This window comes from Zonotrichia leucophrys, chromosome 7 (genome assembly GCF_028769735.1).
Source record: "Zonotrichia leucophrys gambelii isolate GWCS_2022_RI chromosome 7, RI_Zleu_2.0, whole genome shotgun sequence".
Taxonomy (NCBI): domain Eukaryota; kingdom Metazoa; phylum Chordata; class Aves; order Passeriformes; family Passerellidae; genus Zonotrichia; species Zonotrichia leucophrys.
In genome coordinates, this window is record NC_088177.1 from 25,127,036 (window position 1) to 25,148,361 (window position 21,326).

Genomic DNA, 21,326 nt, shown 5'->3' on the forward strand with positions numbered 1-21,326 from the left:
CACAGGGATTTTTTTTTATATTCTTCCTCCTTCCATGTGTTTCTATAGGAAAAAAATCTTGCCTACCATCACTTCATTTTTCAGTGTCTCTCACACTAGCTCTGTGTCTTTGCATAAAAATTTGTATTTGTTATCAGCTGAGATTAGCAGAAAACATAAGGCAACAGATTCCACACACTTGGGTCCTTCTGATGCCTTAAGATTTAGCTTTTATATTTTTCAGATCAGTACTGCTTTAGTATATAACTCTAAAACTCCACAGACTCTCAGCTACTGTTCTCCCATTTTATTCAGACAAACCAATTTCTCTCTAGACCTGAAATTCAAGGACACCTCACTTTCTCAGGCACCAAAAAATGTAAACAACAGTGAAGTAGGGGGCAAACTGGGGGAATGTGACTCCATTACCTGAAGCTGTAACTGGATAATTAACTTCTGATATGCAAACAGACCAAATTTATACCCATCCAAAAAACCCGTGATAGTCGTCCATCTTGGCTGTAGTCTCTGCGAGCCTCCTGCACTGCCCAAGGTTCAGCCTTTGAAGGCCTTTCAATAAATACCTACCTTTAACTCTGCCTAGCCTCTGTTCCAGGTAGCCTCTCCAGGCATCACTTCCACAACTCTCTTCTGTCCTGTATTCTGTATCTGATAACATGGAATAATTCTTCCTTATTCTGACAAGATGACTATTTGGGAGGCTGGTGAACACAGTGTTCTGGTTACATTGAAAATGCAGGCTACCACAATTTGACCACTTTCACGTTTCTCAAATAAAATCCCATTAGAGAGACAAATCATCAAGGAATCATTTGAGCAGTCAATGGAGAGAGTGACATGAAGCGGGTAAAGACAGCTGAGTGTTCCATGACCACCTTTTTATACTTTTGTGTGTCTCCAAGCACTTCACTATTTTAAATCACATGATCACCCATCCTGCAAAGCTAAATATTCTGTATTTTATTAACTGTAGTTTTATATCTCTACTATGTTTGCCTATGGGAAATCAGTAAATCAGGGCAGAGACTTCTGCAATTGATTACTGGGCAATAAACGGGCAGAGTGGTACATCATAAATCAAGGTGATAGTTTAGGGGCTGGACATTAATCTGATTTTTTCTTTGATTCCCCCCTTCCAATATTTCATTTCTCAGATCAAATTTAATCTCTCACTCAAATGAACTGGAAAGAATTTCTGGTTTGGAGTACTCATTGGTGAAAAGGTATATTAGAAAGTACTGACATTTACGTGAGATTCCTAACACGCCTTAAACACACTGAAGTGTTCAGGAGCCTGCCAGAGAAAGAACATTCCCATTGAACAATGCAACACGTATTTTCCAACAGCTTAAGGCAAGGAAAAGGCCACCTCTCTGAAATGCTGCCTACTGCATTACACGAGGTTACATGCAGTAACCTCCTTTGACAAACAATGCACTTTCAATATGACCAAATGGAAAAAAAATTACATCCTTCCATATTTGTTTTCAGTAATGTATTTTTACGTGCCTTCATAATTCCTACTACTATAATTCCAGGACATAAAATGAGGCATAAAATGATTTTATACATTGGTATGAGAGGTGTAATTAGATATACCTAAAAGTGACAAACTGATATTCCATACAAATATACAGAGAGCTGTGGTCCCAATTCTGATGAACTCAAGCATTATTCAGAAACCCCACAGAACAGTGCTATAGCATCCCCTTTCATACATGTGCTTCCTACATGGCATTCCAATGAAATGGCATGTAAAACTTCTGTTCTGACAGACCTGGTTTTAAACTAGCTCATAAACCTAGTGCTCACAGTGCTCAGAAAACAAAGGGGGTAAGATAGCTGCTTCTCCCAAAGCTATCATTACAGAGCAGTTCAGTCTGCTGAGGGCTACTGAATTGACAGCAGATGGGCAAAAGCAAGAAGCAAATGTCACTACAGTTTATCAGTTTACAAGATGTGTAAGTGCTGCTGAATAGGAATTAAAAAAAAAAATTATTCTGACCTTATTGACCTTATGGGGGCCAAGTCTCCCTCTCTCCAAAGTCACTCCATGCTGAAGTAATAGCTGTTCTTCATTACTCAAGTGTTTCTCAAGGCATGTTCAGTAACTTCTAACACAGTCCACACAAAAGGAAATCGGTTATTTGTATGTTATCCAAGGAAGGCTGAGTAATACACCACAGTAGGAAAGACCTCCAAAAATAAGTCACCTCTCAGCAGATTCACTCCCTTCCTGTCTGGGTTTGAATCAGTTTGCAACTGCATGAAAAGACAAAGCTCAAGGATGAATTACGGAGAACAGTAATGATCACACTGCTCAAATGCACTCATTTCCCTCCAACTCTGTTTAAAAGAATCCAGTTATTAGGGGTGGAGCAAGGTAGTGCTCAACAGGATGTGCGTGACCAGAGCTCCCCATGCGTAGCCTTCTATTTTCATGTCTATTTTTGGATGTATTTTCCTTTGTGCTTTGAAGCTGTTTTTTGGGCAAGAGCACCACAATCACTTATACATGCTGAGGAAGGAAAGCAAGCCCTCATCAACACAAACAGTATTTTTTTCCTACAGATCCATAGAGTATCTTGGAAGTCTACAGTGTTGTAACAGTAACGAGTTACTTCTTTCACGTTTGTTAGTGCTCTTCAGACACCAAAGCCAAGGACATTCGGTGCACAAAGGAACAATCACCAGCGATTCCCATAACCTAGTAGCTCTTTATCAGGAAACAGTGTTCAGCTGTGTGAGAATTCAGTGTGAGATTTCATCATCTTTAATCCGGTGTAACAGCGTTGATAGACAACGAGTCTCCAAGGATGAGTAAGCAGCAAAGATCAACAGATGTTCCCCAACAGGATGCTACTTTAACAGACACAGTCATTAGAGAAAAGACTGGCTCATTTTAACTGGTAATTGTTGTTATCAGGACAATGTCATTTGTTTTGACCAGCATCCCCTGACTGATAGAAATGAAGGTCACAGAAAATCTTTCTGCACTTAAAGGGCTGACTGAATATAGGGCTGCAGGTATTACAGAAGGCACCTTACTGTATTTTTTATAAAGAATATCCTATCTTTTACTTAAAGAATACTTAAATTTAAAAAGCTGGCAGACTAATTAAAAAAAAAGTCAGTTTAGTAGTAGCTATCCCTTTTTCTTTCAGGTATAGGCCCAACTACACTAGTACTCATAGAAATTAATACCTTTGCTGTATATTGTGCATTAAGTACATCAGTAAAACATATCTAATCTGGGAATCATTATACCAATACCATTGCTGCTTAGAGCAATACAGCTAATACAGGATAAGTTACTTTTCAATTTAAACAAAACTCAGAGAAGTCTGCAAATTCACAATATGAAGTTTCAGAGATACTGAAAATTCTTTCTAAACTTAGAAATAATTAAAATAAATAAACTTTCTCTCAAAATCTAGTTTCAGGATGTACACTAAAAGTTTCATAAGCAGCATAATAGATATGTAATTGTCTTTCAAAGAACTGCATTGATATAAAAATATTTGTTGCAAATGTGAACTTCATCAGTAGGCTTCAGTATTACCAAATTTTTAGTGTTAAGAAGGACATTTCATAGCTTTTACTCCTAGCACTTCAGATTAGTTGTACAGAAAATTAAAGCCAATACTGAATCTATTTCTGTTGCTTCATTTTCCAAGATTACCTTCACAATCTAAAAACAAGAAATAATACTTAAAATTGCAGTATTGGATTTTCTTTCCTCTGAAGGAATAACTCTGTTATTTGGTTAACAGAGGTTTGATTTGTTATTTCTCTCAAAAGAAGGAAACAAATTTCCCCAAAAATTAATTTCTCGGGGAAAACCAAACAAATTAAAAATAACATATATTGTACTTTTACACTTCTATTATTAATCATTAAAATTCTACACACAAAATCAGTAACCATTTTAAGAATACTGACCCTACAATTTATTTAGGCTGTTCTTATACTGCAGTATTACATTATTTTGGCAATATTTTACTTTTTTTTCCTGGGTAAACTACTTCTTTCATTAATTAAATTCTCATTATGTGGACAGTTGAAATTTGCCCACCGTAGATTTTAACTTTTACAGTATCTGGACTGTAATGAACCGACAATATTGCCTTTCCCCATTTTTCCATGGTACCATATGTGTTAAAATATCTGTGATCCACTCTTGACTTTGTGTGGGTTTTCACTAAACACAATTAAAAACAGAATGACATGTAACAATAACAGTTTCCTCATACAGACTTTGTCACAGCAAAGATATATCAACCTTAGGATAAGGCAGAAAGAACAATGCAGCATCAAAAACATAAAAAGTCTCCCTTTAGAAAAGTATTTACCTTTCTTCAGGTAACAACAATATTAATAATAATATAGTACTGGTGCTACTGTTGGGAAAATTTTCTTAAATAATTTTCTATCGACTTTAAACATTGTCTCTTTATCACATGCTAGCTGCAGTTTATGCAGACTCTGGGATTAGCAGGTTGCAAGGAAATAAATATTACCTTGAAAAAAGGAACAACTTTATTATATCTAAGACCAACCAGCAAAGCTGTATTTCATTGAACAATTTTCCACTCACTGAGAGCACAGGGATAGCCTCCTTGAAAGAATACACAACAAAATATATGAGAAGTTCACTGTAAAATGGCACAAAAGGCAAAGAAGCACCACAATCCAAACTGTGGTCTCTGACTGACACCTGCAGCATTTGTGATGTGTTCTACAGCTCAATTTCATAAAGGCTGCAACACACAAGGTGTATGCTAAAGCTGCCTGTGATCACTCCAGTACTTCTAACACATATCATCTTCCACAAAAGCATCTATCACCAAAAAAATCAGCAAATTCATCAAAAGTGCTAGAAATTAAACTGTATTATAGTGACTAAAGAGCAAATTATGTTGAAATTATTTTAAAAACAACTTTAAATATAAAATTCAAAAATTTTTAGAAGGGAACCCCCACATCTCCAATAATCCTGGTAAGAGAACAACAATCTCTGAAAGCTTAGCAAGAAATTCATATGCATGGGAGAAATGACTGTGCTTATACCAATTAAAAGTGAATTTTTACAAAAATATTACCAGAGAAAGCTGAAATTGGATTTATTCCACCCATCATTATCTTGTAAAGCACTATCCACATTATCAAATTTCTGACTACTGACAAATGCTGCATATGTTAAAACAGATGAGACCACTGGCATATTTCATCTTTTCATGCCAAGGCCTAAAACTACAATGCAGCTGCTGTAGCAAAAAAAAAAAAACCCTGTGAACTGCAAAAAAATATTGCCTTGTCAGATTCTTCAAATTAACTGCAAAACTTCAGTAACTGTAGAAATTGCCAAAACATTTTAATTTCATTGTAGAACCTGCCAAAAAACAGTACAAATCCTGGCTATGCAATTCAAAAAACAATTATCTGATACTGTCAGGGCATTCAGTGGCAAGCATGTTTCACTCACACAGTGATCTTTCATGCCTTGGCAATGCTGCACCATTAACTGTGCTCAAGGTAACATATTGTCAGGCAGGTGATGAAAGTGCCATTTCCTCCATCAATGTAGATAGTTTGGGGATCTGACTTTTTTTCTGATACTGACTTCAGAACTGCTTCATGACAATTATTTGCAGTGTAATACTACTCTTTCATAGGAAAACAAAGAAAAAAAATCCATCCATCCACAATTAGAAGCTGAACTAAAATGTTAAAACCAGCACCTATTTCTTCAATATAATTTGTGTCCCTAGACCTGCAGCTTTAGGACACTGTCACACCATCTGGCAGCTCTGCACAACACCTACACTTGTACAGTCACCATTTCAAACAAGCTGGAAGTACAAATTGGCAATGGTGTAGGCCAGGCCGACAGGATGCCTTCCAGTTCCCACAACAATTTTCAAACCAAAAGTAGTGCTTGCAAAAATGCAAACAGATTCAAGTTCAGTAACTTTCTGCGGCAACATGTTAATGAAGTCTTCTCTGCATGGATACCAAAGTAGACAGACTACAGAATGAAGAACCTCAGCAGTATGTTTTCCACAAAGGAAAGTTTTAAGGGAATTCACATGTAATCAGTAAGTCAATTTTTAAGTGATCTTGATCCATCTGCAAATTCTAAACCCCTTACAGCTGGTGATGAGACAGGAGAAAATGAGAATAATTTAAAATTTCAGAGTATAATAAAAATAGACTCTCCTCATAAAAGCTGGCAATAAAAGCAAAATTAAGGCTAAGAGAGCAACACCTGCAGTATATAAATAAATTCTACCAGAAATTCTACCACCTAAGTTATTTCATTACAAGAGGCCTACAAGAAAAAAATACAGGAGTATGTAATCATACATTATATGAAGCACGAAAGAGAAGTGAAAACTTTCCTTTTTTCCAAACTAATTTAAAATAATTATACTTTGCTTATGATATAAATGTCATCATACTATGTGGTGGTCCATCCTGGAGAGGATGGGCTGTGGGCCAACCATGCAGCAAATAACAACATTAGACCCTGGACACTACGCAGCTAAGATGAGAAATCTCTAGTAAGGTTATGGTGAGAAGTGAAGGAGAAGAAAAGGATAATGGGAACATTATGCAGATTAAGTTATTCCTTATAAGGTTATGTTCTGAACCCTGCCCTCTGATTAGTTAATCTTGTGCTTGTATTGTATTGTTTCTGTTTCTCTCTGTTCATTGGTTCCCTGCCCTCAGATAATGTCTATATAAGGCTAAGTTCGTGCCATTTGGGGGTCTTCTAAAGGAGGTATGTACATCTGTGCTGTTTATGCTTTGTGTTGTGACCTTGCGTGCCTCCTTTTATCTCCATTAAAGCTTTCCATTTCTAGCCCTTTAGTCATTCCCATCCCTTGTTTTATTTTATTGCCACATGCCCAGCGGATTCCATCCCGGGGCTGCACGTGCCAGCAGAAACAAGGGCTCGTCCAACATGAGATGCAACAACACCATATTACAAATGCTTTCAAAGTCAAGTCATTTTTTTCTGCATTAACTGCAAATAAATCTGAACTTACCTCCCAAAGTGCTTTGAAGTCCTTCTGCTCAATTCGAAGGAGTTCACTATGTTCCCTGGTAACAATGGTAGCATGGCGAGGAGTGTTATCCAGAATGGACTCTCCAAAAGCAGTTCCTATTCCAAGAGTGCATATCGTCACAGCATCCTTTGATTCAAAAAAAAAGAAGGACACATTAAATGTTTCAGGATGTTTTGAGAGTTTTTGTGTCTTATTTTTAATAGCACTGCCTTGAGATCCTTCTGCAATCTGCTTAGAAAGAAAATTAATTTAAGCATCATCAACACAAAAATCAATATGTTTTTAAAACAATATGGGAAGCTTTAACATAGAAACAAGTGGGACTTCTGTTTTTTATATTCATCAGTTGAATTAGACATTTCTGAATGCAAATCTGAGAACACAAGAATCACTTTCATCTTTACAAATACCTGTGATCTCTGTTAATCTACCTCCAAACACCGTTGATGATGATATCTTCAGAAATGTCAGAGGTGATCAGAAGGTAACTAGAATCAGAAATGCAATCTTGGAAAATAAACTTCTGTCCTTCACAAGCTACTCTGATGAGAAAGAAAATTCACCTGTTAAGTTTTCTGTTCTGAAAACGTAACTTTCAATTATAATATCCTCTTGTATTTATATTGCATTTCTCTATTGTACAAGCAATGTGCTTGTACTGTTGAACCAACTTTTGGCCCTTCTGTTGAAAACGCCAGCAAATCTTTCAATTGTTAATGGATGCTTCTCAATCAACTACCAGACCAAAAAAAAAAAAACCAAACCTTTCACATAAATCATGGATTTCAAGAAAACTATTAAATTTCAAACTACCTGGAAAAAACAGATCCATGTACAGAACCATAAGAATGTCCCAAACAAGCAGCAAAGTCCACTTCAAAGGAGTCTGTATGAGCACATGCCATTCTAAATGATGTCTAAATGAATCTCCCTTGGCCAGGAACTCCTCTGTAGTAGTTCCAATAAAAATTTTGAGCTACTGCAGACCAAACAAGTAGCCATTAAACAACTTGCTTGAATCAAGATCTTTAGATACATGTTCTATTTTCAGCTCAAAAGTTGCTTTGTTCCTCATCACAGGCTTGAAGCTGAACACTCACATGTCTTTTTTCTGAGATGAGCCTTATCTGATGGTCTGTTAAGTAATTTTAAAAATTAGCCACAGCATAAAAAATTTAAAATCATACAAACTGTACTTAACAAAGGAAAAATATTGCATATGCACTTGATACAACATGAGAAGTCTAGTTTAATTCTAAAATGTAGGATTCATGCAAAATCAAAGCAGAAACGTTTGTTAGCCTCGTGGCTGATAATCCAGCAGAGACGCACAAACGTGTTTCAGCACCATTTTCTGTTTTTAGAATTGCCCTGCTTTTCTTTCATGCATCGAATAAGTCATAATAGGCAAATATTATTAATATAAGTTAGTAGCTTTATAATTGAAATACACAGACAAAAGCCCATAATGTCCAGTTACCTGAACAATAGCAAACTGCTCTTACACATATGTTACCATATAAAATTGTGTGTTCAGGAAAACAAAATCACTTATGTCTCAGAGAAGATCTAGGAAAAATTTACCAACTTCAGAAATAAATTTTCAAGGAAGGAAAATAAGAACATATTTTCTTTAACAGAAAGAATAGTCGGGAATGAGCACCTTGGCACCTAAATAGAACCCTCTACAAACAGACTGTAATACAGTTTATACACTGAAATCTGCCTTCCCAAGCTTACATTTCAGAGCTGAAACACTCTATGCATGGTACAATACTCACAATGGCATTTAAAGGATCTACAAAGAAAATGAGGTTACTGCTCATACAAAATTTCATCTCCAGATATACAATACTTTATTCTCAATCCTATTCAGAAAGTTCAGATAAAACAGCTCTGTTCAGGACAGGACAGCCAAACTTTTCCTGTAGGTAGATCATAGACATTGTTTACATCTTCTAACTTCTCACTCACTCCCCTCCCTTCAAAAAATAAAACTCATTTTAAACATTTCACCTTCTCTAACTGTTTACAACCCTAAAGAATAATCTTTAATGACAGAACAGACATGAGAAGCAAAAAGGATAACTGTTGGTTAAGAAACTATAAGATAACTTCTGATGAGGCATTTAAGCTTAAGAAATAAATTAAAACTGTGGAGTGTTAGGTCAAGAGGCTGGAATGGTCCTATCTACATTCATTAAAGGAAAATCCAGGCTTCCATCCAATGCCTTGTTAAGGCTGACCTAGAACAGAGGCTAGATGGAGTTAAAGAATAAAGTAGCTACTTATTAAAAGGCCTCCATGGATATACCTTGGGCAGTACAAGAGCCCAGCCAGGGCTACACCCAAAATGAACCAAAATGGTCACAAAATGGACAACCGGTCACGAGGTCTCTCACTTTTATAAGTTCTAGTCCATTAGCATATTGGAGGTATTTGTCCAGTTATAGCTTTAAGTTATGAAGTCCCATCCTTCTTGTTTTCCTCTCTTCAGTCCACCTTGTTTATGCTCTCGGGCCTGAAATTTGGATCGGTTGTCCTTGGTCCCAAGCTAGAGAAGGAATTGTTTTTTCTAGCTACTCTGTGAAGCAAGCTTACCATCCCTTAATATGAAGCTCAGAACTACACACTAAAGCAGTACAGAATCTGAAAACTATAAAAGCTAAAACCTAATGCATCACATCAAGTTATCAAGTTCTTTCAGATTTTTTCCCCAGCCATCACAGTTCTCCAAAGAAATGCAGTTTCACAGCCCACTGGGGTACAGACCTATGTACCTTCTTTGAGGTTTCAGAGCCCCATTTTCTCACTACCCCTTGTTTATACATCTCCAGCCTCCTGGGGAATCAGGTGTGTTTTCTATTATGCCTCTTAACCTTACACTCAAGAATCTCCTGCTGTTCAGTGAAGACTTCAGGAGGATTGCTGGCAGCTCAAAACTCCGTTTGCTGTTCCCCTCTGCAATCCCAGAAGCAGCAGGGTGTTCTGGTGGCTGGTAACCAGCTAACATTCACACAACTATTTAAAAGGCAGTATTAGAGACTTAGAAAGATGAGATTGCTGCCATTTCTATCTGTCCTCTGTACACACTATAAACAGTAGTGTTCAAATCAGAGGCTGCTTGTGTATTCAGTTTCACTGACTCTTACTGCCAAGACAAGGTTATTTACTTAAAAAAGGCATTATGCTTCTACAAAAACTGTGAACAACTTCTCTTTTAGTACCTAATTAAAATATGTATGGTTCAGATTAACTGTACTGTAATACCACATTCAAAAAAGCTACCTGCAATGTCTTAGATGCTTTCCTACATGACCTGACAGAGAGAAGTGAAATTATTTTTCTATATTAACTTCCAATAAGCAAAGTTCAAAATCAAAATTAGCACAACCACAACACAGGAGCTCAGCATGAGCCAACACACTCTGCTGCTCAGTTTAGTACATTAGTTCAGCCAATCTCTGTGTTACAGTGGGTACAGCAGTTCTCATGCTCAAACTAAATAATTTGAAACTAGCTTAGGCATATTTATACTACTAACTACAGTACAAACCTATGTCACAACTTCACACAGGTTATCTCCAAAATACATAATGACATTTACATGCTGAAAACAGTATTGGACTACCATGTTTAAATCCCTTTCCTTGCTGCCACTTCATCTTATCACACACCTCCTTTGTCCTCAGTTTCAAAGAGCTGTGAAATTCTTCCATTTCTTACATGAATATCTGAACCTCTTTCTTCACAGTCATTCTTCTCAGCAACCCCACTAACTTATTTGGCTTTTCATCCCCAGCCCTCTGCATCTTCTTACAGCTGACACTGCTGTACCATCCAAGCACTCACAGCTCCTCCTTTATAGCTTTTATAAAACAGGCTAATTGTTTTTTAAGTCAATGCTCTATGTTAAATTTTGTCTGTTTTTAAAAACTGACCTGCCTAAAAAACTCCATCACAACATAAGCAAGATAAGCTGGCAAAACGTGCCAGCACATATTATAATTCAGCTGGCAAAATAGAAGATCAAATTGCTATTTGGTCTTTGTCTTTTTTCTTTTCATTCCATCATAGATTATCAGAAAAAACTTTGGGGTAAAAGGCTCTGAATCTGATTCAGAAAAATCAGTGTTGCAGAATCTGACAACATCGTAACACTGATGTCATAATGCATTTATTCCCAGCTTTATTCTGAGACATTGCCAACAGTCATCCTTAAACTGTTCAGCTTCAAAACAGAGTTCAAAAATGAAACATACACAAAGCAATTTGTCAGCAATGTATTTAAGACAACACCAAACCAGGAATATCCCTAAGAGAAACTTCTATTACTAAATATCTCAACATTGGGTAGACAACAGTGCCAAATAAAAATGAAAGTCAGAATCTGATCATAACTGAGGGCAAAGACCTCCTGCTGATATATTCTACAGAGGCTGCCTTTTCTGTTTATTTTGAAGGTATATATTTTTCTATGACTTTTAAGTACTGTATTTATCAGGGTATTTGTTACAAACAAGTTGAGGCAAGACCAAAGCAGTTCATTACAGTTACCTCTGGAATTCACAGTGAGACGTTTTCACCCTAGAAAAAGTCCTCTTCGATCTCTTCTTGATTGTTGAATGCTCAGAAAAAAATCCATTAATAGTTTTCAGACAGCAGACTCCACTCAGGATGTACTGGATGAGTAATCCTGTCAAATCCCTGTAGCCATTCCAACGGCATATGAAATTACCAGCTCGGTGGGACAAAACTAACAGTAACAGCAAAATTTTCTCTGGCCAAACTCTTTAAACAGGTGTGTATGTCAAAGAGCCGAACACGATTTACAAAGCGTCCATTGCAGCACTGAACACTGCCCGCGCCCGGGCTTGCTCTGTGTTCCAACGCTGCCCTCTCGTGACAGAACACAGCTTTGCAGGCAGAAAGGATTTTTGCAAACCAGTGGGAAAGCGAGGCTTTATGAGGTCCTAAATATCTGCGTCTGTCTCTATTAAAGTCCTTAAAACAATAGATGTAAAAGTTCCTGTTATTATAATATCAAATAATAGCTAACATCAATATTTCTGTTTACATGAATTCTCAACTTGGTCATAATCAGTATTACCAATATTTTCTGAGAGAAATCACAGGTGTCTACATTAGTAAGCTACTGTGCAACAAGAATGTGTATGAATTAATACCTCACTAGGTACACTGAAGTCTTGATCCATTAGTACCTTGAGATTTAATTTCTAGTGCAAGACATTTCCCTACATGACTCTGTAGGAACAAAGACTATTAAGACATTTTTAGTAGGGACCAGGTGCACAATAACTTACTGCACTTCTCATGGGAGGAAGCTACCAATCACCAAAAGTGACTGCACAAAGAGGTAGCACATGGTAGCTGGTACACAATGCATTAATTCCTAGGCTTGATGAAATTTAAGTTTCCCAAGCACACAGATAACACGCCTAGCAAAATGGGACTCATATTTTTAATCAAGAGAATTGATTATGTATTTACATTAACACTGTAGGCATCATCATATAATCACAGGCTAATTCAAGCTGCAAGAAAACTCAGGAGGTCATCTAAAACCTCCTGTTTATCTGAAGTATTAAACAGTGTCCATAAAATGTCTAAAGACATTTTAACCAAGAGGAACCTAAACACCAAGTTAGCTTTCTTTCTACTAGGAAAGACAGAATAATCCTGTACTTTTACATGAGTCTACAAACTTCTAAACTCAGGTAAACATCTGCATCTGTCCTGCTCTGCTGGAAGTTTCTCATTAGCATCAGTGCCATTTATGGCATAATAGTAACAGCAGAGCAATTAGTCATTATTATGACTTTGCAAAGGACCTTTGCTCCTGGGTGATGTGATTGGAAAATGTGCTCCAAGTACCCCTACACCTTAAGCACTGGTCATCCATCCCCAGCTGGGAGCACAACGCTGTCAACTGAGTGTGCCAGGGCTGCCCTGACAGCAATACACCACCGTATTGCCTCCATCATCTGGGTTGGTAGTGAGCACAGTAGGCAGGGAGTGCTAGCAAGTATTTCAATTTCAATAATGGCTGGTACCAGGCCAGCAAAAAAGTACAGGCAAGACTGTACAGGAACTACATCTAGGAGCTACAGGCAGGAGAATAAGAAGGAGACCAAGAATGGACAAGGAGGGGCATGGTATAAACCCCAAGCGGGAGCAAAACCAGAGAAAATATTGGACTCAAATACTATTTAGGAGTCCCCACACATGAAAGTTATTCAGACAGGAATGGTAAATGCATGGGCTGCCATGTTTTTGGCAGAGAGGCTATATTCTAGGGCAGCTAGGCAGTGGTAAGAATTCAGTTCATTGTTCATGTGAGAAGGAAATGTGAGGTAAGAAATAACTGCAGAATATAATTTCTAGAACTAGAATCACATGAATTGTAATTCAACAGCTTCCTACTGGCAGGAAAATGAAGTTAACCTGAACAAGCAGAAAAAAAATATTTACATTATATTCATTAAGAAACTAAAGTGTTCCATACTCCATCTAATGGAACAAATCAACACTCCAAAGAGATTCTTAATTTAACATCCAGATTGTGCAGATGTGTTACTTTCTGAGTAAAGAGCATTGATTCTTCACAACAGTGTAGTGCCATCTTTTGGCAAACACTGGAAAATCCTGATTGCTTTAGACGTCCACAGAAAAGGGTCTCATAAGAGCCCAGTACTGTTCCAAATTGTGACAATACCAGTGACAGCCAGGCCATGCCAAGAATTGCTCAAATTAAGCTAATTATACTCTCAATCAATCTCTACTTAGTACAGTGAAGAGATTGCTAAAAATAATATGGAAGAAGTTCCTTTTGCATCTACCATTCTACTGCAGGAAACAGAAAGACCCAGTACTCACACACGGCCTTGACTTGCATTCTGACCCAATTGCAATGGTGATGCGATGCTCAACAAAGTGAAAAAAAATCCAGTTTCTGCTATGAGCAAAAAACTTTCCTCAATCAGTCAAACTCTGGGCAAAAAATACACCACCACCATCCCCCCCTACACATGCTCTTTTCAATCCAGGTGGGGAAAATGGGTAGTAGTCTCTATAAGGTCCTGGATAGCTATAGTAATGCAAAGGCACAACGAGTCCCTTATCAGAGGTACAACCCCATGGGACATCATGGGACAATCACTGGTCTCAAACATGGGAGCAGGGAAGGGACAGGATGCCTTCCCAGAAGACTAAGCTCACAGCAGCAGGTGCATGACATTAGACAACATGGATGGGAGACTCTAAAAGTATCTCAACCCTTTAGATTTTTATTTACTCTGAATTTTATAAATCCAGGAGCACCGCGATACTGAGAAACCACTTTAAATTTGGGGAGAATTTTACTTGTTCTTCTGTTTTTTAACACTGACTAGGTATTACCTACAGGCTTCTTGTCCAACATGGCAGCAGTTCCAATAGTTTGCTATTACTACACCACTTCCCCATTTCTGCAGTGGAGACTGCATTATGCTGTTATTAGACTGCATTGCTAGTGGGTTCACTTTGAACATCCTGAAGAAGAACTGAATTAAAATATTTCTAGAGAATGAATTAACAACTCTCCAATCTAGCACAACTTCTTTAGCACTACTGGAAAAGACAGAGGAGACTTGTTTCACATTGAAATGCAGACCATTTTCAGAGCATTACTCTTCAGTTTCTTGTAATCAATGGTATGATTTGCCTATTTGCCTTCCTTAAACTAAGGACAACTAAGACTGAAAGAGACTCAGAGAAACATATACATCCTTGTGATATGACAAAATATCTGTATAGAATGTGTTATCTACCTCACCATAAATTTTATTCTTTCTTTGTACTACTGACCAGATGGTTGCATTTTACCTGGTGGTTGCTTGTATCAGACACCTTCACATCCAGTGATCCTGTCAGGACAGCGTACCAATTCGTCCCAATATCACCCTGACGGAATACTGGAAAGATGAAATCTTGTCAATAAGAGTTATCTTAGCAACAGTAATAAACATTTTCTCACATATTACTGCAATACTGCGGTCACTGCTGGCACCATCCAATTTGCCGTATGAGATTACTTATTTACAATTACAGTAATACTTCCAGTGACATTGGAAAGCACATATTTTAGTAAACTAGTCAATACACTATGGAAACAATGAAAGCACATAGAACTGCTTCACTCTTCTCCCCAGTTTGCTTCTGTTCTACTGTTCTCTTAGTTAATTAACCAACTACAGAAACAAAACAAACAAGGAAAAAGTTTTTCAGAACAATGTGCCTTTGAAATTCACAATCATCCAGTGCAGACACAGCTACCAATGAATTCAGTAAGAGTTCTGGCTGAACAGCAACTGCAAGACTTTGATGTCCAGGCATTCCAACTGTGTGATTACAGAGCATCAGAATCCCTGTTACTCTAAGCAAACTCCAGTGCTGCATGCCAGATTTACCTGAGGTGTTTCTGAGACTTTACTAATACCACAGGTTTTCATCAGCTATTCCCCTGGCATACATTCCCATCACAGGACTACCACTTATTTCTGTCTCAGCTTCACAGACCAAGCACAGGTGTGCACCTACATCAGGCCCACGGGCTGCCAGTGCAGACACAGAGCTGCTGCACCTCTCAGCAGTTTGCAGCTCTGCAGGTCTGGCTTGTGCCAGGGTGCCTGGAAACCACACACTATCAGTGATGTGCTGCTGACACACCTTTGCCCCTGGCAGCACAAAGCACTGGCAAAAGCAATCGATAATACATTTACAGGAGAAGAATGAGGCTTAAGTCCAATGACTGGCTTGTAATCTTTCAACAGAACAGTGGTAGAGTCTTACATCCTACTGTATGCCCTGTTACCATAGATTCACTACACACTGTGTTTGTAGAGCAAGCAGCACTTTAGTCCTGCCTTGCCCCATGACTGACTGTAAACATTCCACTGATTCTGCTCTCATGAATCTCCTACAGACAATCACAGTCTAACCCCCAAGTTTATCTACATAAAATACATAATCCTATGAAGCTGTCTTACATGTGATTCCTTTTTCCAGATTTTCATAATATCCACAGAGACATATCTGCTGGAGAAGGTTTGGATGAAATTTCTCAAAAGCTTTCACTTCTTTCAGTCGTGCGAATATTATATCTACATCTTCACTAGAACGTTCCAAAGGCCTGCATGAAAACAAAACACAAGGGCTTAATCAGAGAAAGATCTCCACCTGCATGCACTGAACTTAAAAATGTTTGCATTAAATATCACACCATAATATAAACAAATTAAAATGCATTTTACAACTACATAATAAACTCCTTCCAAGACATCCTAACAACTGCCCTTTAACAACTTGAACATGACTCTTATAATTTCAACACAGGCAGTATCCAGAAGCCCACACAGCACCAAAGTCTCAATGCAGCATCACTGTACAAGTATATATGATGATACAGTTCTAATCCTAAAGATCTTAGAATAATTTATAGCTTTAGGTTTGTAAGGAAACATAACCAGATATCCAAACACACAAGAGGTCCGTGGAATCAGTGCCCAAAACAAATGTTCTCTATGTGTCTAAATGGGAAGCATTAGATTCCAACAGTAACTCCTACATCCAAGCGTCTCTTCTGCATTTTACTGACTATACACTGACTTTCCTCTTCTCACTTTCAAGGAAGAAGGAAATCTTTAATACGTATATTGTCTGCCATGAAGTGTCTGTTGGACAAATTAAGTGTCTTAGTGTTGGACAAATTAAATACGCAAGCAAGAATCTTAATTTTTCATCAGTAACACTCATGAGTTTTAATTCCAATATTTAAAATATTTTAAACCTTTGACAGCAACACCTTTTAAAAAAAGCAAGATTTCAAGGAAAATAAAATTGCAGAATGCTCTACCACAAAGTAGCATGTAGACCAGCAGTTCAGCAGGATCAGCATACTACTACATATTTATGAAAATAAAGTGAATTAGCTCTGTAACACACTTTAAATGTGATTATCAAATATTATGAAGCCAAACACTAGCTGACAGCATTAGAAAAAAAAATTATAACAGACTAAATGCAAACCACTAAGGACAGAAAGAAACAGAATTTTCCTAGGACATCATACTCAATCAGATGAAGAAATTATTCATGTATAAAGACATAACAGAACAAGAGATAACTGCTAGTAATCACTAAACTTATTACTCACTCAAATGTTGCTAGTTAATTTTTCTGACAAAAATGTCCTTTCCACCAGTGGATGGGCTTATAATGAAGAGAAGTCAGGTAGCTACAATGAGCAAAGACTAAGTTCACAAATACATATCTTTATTCACCTTATTGTTATATTAACAGTGTAAGCACTCCCTCCAACAAGATTTTTTAAAGATTCCTCTTTGAAATCAAAGACTTTAAGGAATCCAAATCTTTGTCTCAGTGAAGAAACCCAGATCTTACTTGCACTGAATCTCAGTATCTCATCTTTCTTATTAAATTATGTCAAGGAGGGATTAAATCTCTATTCTTGTTTATACTCCAATTTACCCTTATTAACCACAGATGAGAATAATAATTCTCTGGTGTATGCACTTGCTTCTACATCACAGTGACATTCTCTTACCACTTCAAACTACAATCAACTACAATAGCTCTCTTTTGAAATATTTCATGTAAGATTTTCACCCATTTCTTTTTTTCTTGACTGTGCACTAGCTGACAAGTATTAAAAAGCATTAACTCTCTTGTCAAAATCCTTTTAAGAAGATTAGGAGGTGCAGCTTGCAAGCAGATTTACAATCTACTTATACAAGATCCCTGCCCAAACTACACTAACTCTTGAAACACTAACTACCTTAATTTACAGACTCTCAAAAAATCCAGCAAAACCCAACAACTCAAAAAGGTGAGATCATTCTCAGAAAATCATCCAGTTCAAGATTCAGCTGTTTGGTTAAGATAATTAATTCTTATTCATAAAAATTAACAAGGATTCAACTTGTCTGACAACAAGATGCCTTTAGATTTTTTTCAGAGGTCCTGGGAAATGCCCTCAGTGTTAAGGAGTAAGGAATTACCTACAGGTTTCCCAAGCTGAGGTGGCCCTTATCCTTAGGAGAACATGAAATTCTGCCTGTGTACAATTTCAGACTGCAGTGTAATAGTAGTGTTAGTAGCACTCAAACTCATTTCTACTAAGTGTTCATAATCTATAGCAATGAATCTGGTTTCAAAAGCCAAGTATTAGTTACTGAGAAAAATGTACCATGGCAGCATTAACTGCTTTTCCACAGGACTGCAAAACTCAGGCAAAGTTTGACCATTTTCTACAAAGCATCTTTTAATAAAATTATCATCATGGTAACTTACAATTATCATTAACTTGACATTAATTATCATTAACTTAACATTAATCTATTTATGATGCCAAATTTTGTTTTCTTTTTTCTAAGTACAAGCTCCCTAACCTGGAACATAAACAGTCTGGACAGAACAACATAAATTTATTTCTTCATCATAGCCATCTTACTGTAAACTTGTTTTTGTAAAGCATAATTTGGAGTAATACTTAAACAGCTAGTGTTATAATATAGTCCTTAGACAATTAATGACTCAATCTATTAATAGAAAAGTACTACTGCTGGCAGATGGAGAATTATTCAAGCTTTATTTTCACTGCAATCACACTTTAAAAAGTCAATGGTATTAATCCAAAAAGGAACCATTCCCCAGAACACAAATATATGCTACAAAAGTCAATCCCAAGGAATATCCCTACACTCCCAATATGGCTCCAAGAGCCCCTGGAAAGACCTTTCCAGATACCTCATCAGATTACCTATAGACAGCTCTCTGTGATCACCACTGTTGTTCAATCTCACCGAGCTTGGCCCTCCTCTGCTGAACTCCCGCTGCTGATTTATTTCTGTTCTGCTCTGTTATATTGATGCTGATGCTACTGAAGTATCCCTTCACTGCTGATGCTGCAGAGTTACAATCTCATATCCATGAGCAAACAAAGTCAAAAAATGCATTTCAGTGGGTCTTCAGCTACCACTTCATTTTCTGCTAAAGCAGAAAATTGTCCTGTACCCATTTCTGAAATCTCAAGACCAATGTATGGAATTAAGATCACAGGTTAATCTAAAAGTAAGAACAAATATATTAAATCAATTAAGATTCTCCAGCTCTCATTTGATAGATGTATGAGCTGGAGTAAAAGCATTTTAAGGCAAGTGAAGCACCTCCTCCCTAGACCTCCCCACTCAAAATAAATTTTAAGTCAAACTGTGCTGACATCTCATTTCACTGCAGCCAAAGCCAAGGGGGCACTTTAAAAGTTGCAAAGCAAAGCCACCAAATAAATTATTAGGAAAGGATGAAAAGCAAGAGTAATTTATTTTCCACCCTACAAGCCTTTCTGCTTTGACCCCAAAATGCCTTCTTATTTATATTACTAATTTGCCTCTTCAGAGCATAGTAAGTTATTAGCTGGCAGTAATGTTTTCACACAAGACATAATCTATCTTCTGCTTCTTCAATACAACATCCCAGCATACATATACAAGTGATAGCATCAATGCTAGTTACATATTTCTAATCAAGTATGTCAATAAGAGATTGATTTTACCCCTCCTTATTTGGATGTGAAGATTTCAGGAGCATATTTTATAGAGACAAAACAGTTTTCTTGACAATGTCTGCTTGACTAGCTATGAAAGGCAATTATAAAGAAAATCTGCCCCAAGTCTATCCTCATAAGGCCGTTAAGCTCAACATGAGCGCTGGCAGCCCTGAAAGCCAGCCACATCCTGGGCAGGATCAAAAGCAGCATGGCCAGCAGGTCCAGGGAGACAATTCTCCCCTTCTGCTCTGCTCTCATCAGACCCCATGTGGAGCCCTGCACTCAGCTCTGCAACCCCCAACATAATAAGGACATGAACCTGCTGGAGCAAGTCCAGAAGAGAAGCATGAAGGTGACGAGAGGGCTGGAGCTCCTCTCCTATGAACAGGCTGAAAGAGAAGAGAAGGCTCCAAGGAGATTTTAGAGCACCTTCCAGTACCTAATGGGGCCCACAAGAAAGATGGAGAAGGACAAGACATGTAGTGACAGGTCAATGGGCAATGGCTTTAAACTGCAAAAGGATAGGCTGAAATTGGATATTAGGAATACATTTCAAATTCTGAGGGTGCTGAGGCACAGGAACAGTTTGCCCAGAGACACTATGGACGCTCCATCCCTGGCAGTGTTCAAGGCCAGGTTGGCTAGGGCTGAGCAACCTGGTCCAGTGGAAGCTGCCCCTGCCCATGGCAAGAGGGGCTGGAATGAGACAATCTAAGGTCCCCTCCAACCCAAGCCATTCTATAATTCTTCTTGAATTTTTAAATGTAAACTACTCAAGTTCAAAGTTCAAATACAGACAGAGGATAACTGTTACAATTCTTCACATACACAACCTGGGCAAAGTATTTCTGCTCACATGTAATATACATAGCTCTATAAAAGAACCTATTTTGATTATTTTTAAGATTAAGTATTTGAATGTTTATGTAGGATGTTATGAAAGACTTGTTAACCTAAAAGAAAGAAACAAGTTGGAGTTTTTTTTATTTGCTTTTGTTAACTTAATCTAGCTATAAACTATTACTTTCTGTTACCATATGTCCTTTTCTTTAGGTTCTTTCTCATAGTGGGTTTGACATTTGAGAAAAAAACCCGAACAGATGTGGTTTTACCTTCTTTGACAAGATGCCTCTAGCAGTTTAAAATGTTTATTTCTATTAAATGTGTTCAAAAACCTGAATCGTGCTCCAACTGAATGAAAGCATTGAATTCCCTTCCCTTGATCTTTTTAACTTTTTAAAACAGCAGTATTTCAATTCAAACAGCAATGAACAGCTCACGAAAGATGAGCAGATGGATCTATTTCTTCCACTGTTGAGACTGTAGAAAACAGCTAAAACACTAGAACAGACAAATAAAACGAGTTCATCGCTGGGTTAAAACCAAAGCATCAATGCAAAGATGCAGAGGCAAACTCTATGAGCTGGAAAGTACCAGTAACCCCTACCATGGGCTATTTAATGAATTTAACAGTACTTTAAAATATATTCAGCTGTGAAACATGAGCAAGTAGACAGCACCAAGGAATGTCAATTAAAACCAGATAATTTCTCTATGCTCCCTGTACTTTTCTTCTGTCCTTTCCTGACATGCAGAAAAACAATGCTGTAGGATGCAGAAAAATACCA

The 21,326-nt window shown here is 37.5% G+C and overlaps 1 protein-coding gene across 2 annotated transcripts in view; it reads right to left on the bottom strand.

The window, feature by feature from the left end:
• Nucleotides 1-21,326, bottom strand: part of RAPGEF4 (Rap guanine nucleotide exchange factor 4) — a 141,767-nt gene that overhangs the window by 113,614 nt on the left and 6,827 nt on the right. For both annotated transcript variants that reach the window (XM_064717886.1, XM_064717887.1), the window contains exons 2-4: nt 16,121-16,263; nt 14,958-15,046; nt 7,053-7,199 (exon numbers count right to left, since the gene is read on the bottom strand). In XM_064717886.1, coding sequence (XP_064573956.1) covers nt 7,053-7,199; nt 14,958-15,046; nt 16,121-16,263 — 379 coding nt within the window. The remainder of the gene's footprint in view (nt 1-7,052; nt 7,200-14,957; nt 15,047-16,120; nt 16,264-21,326) is intronic.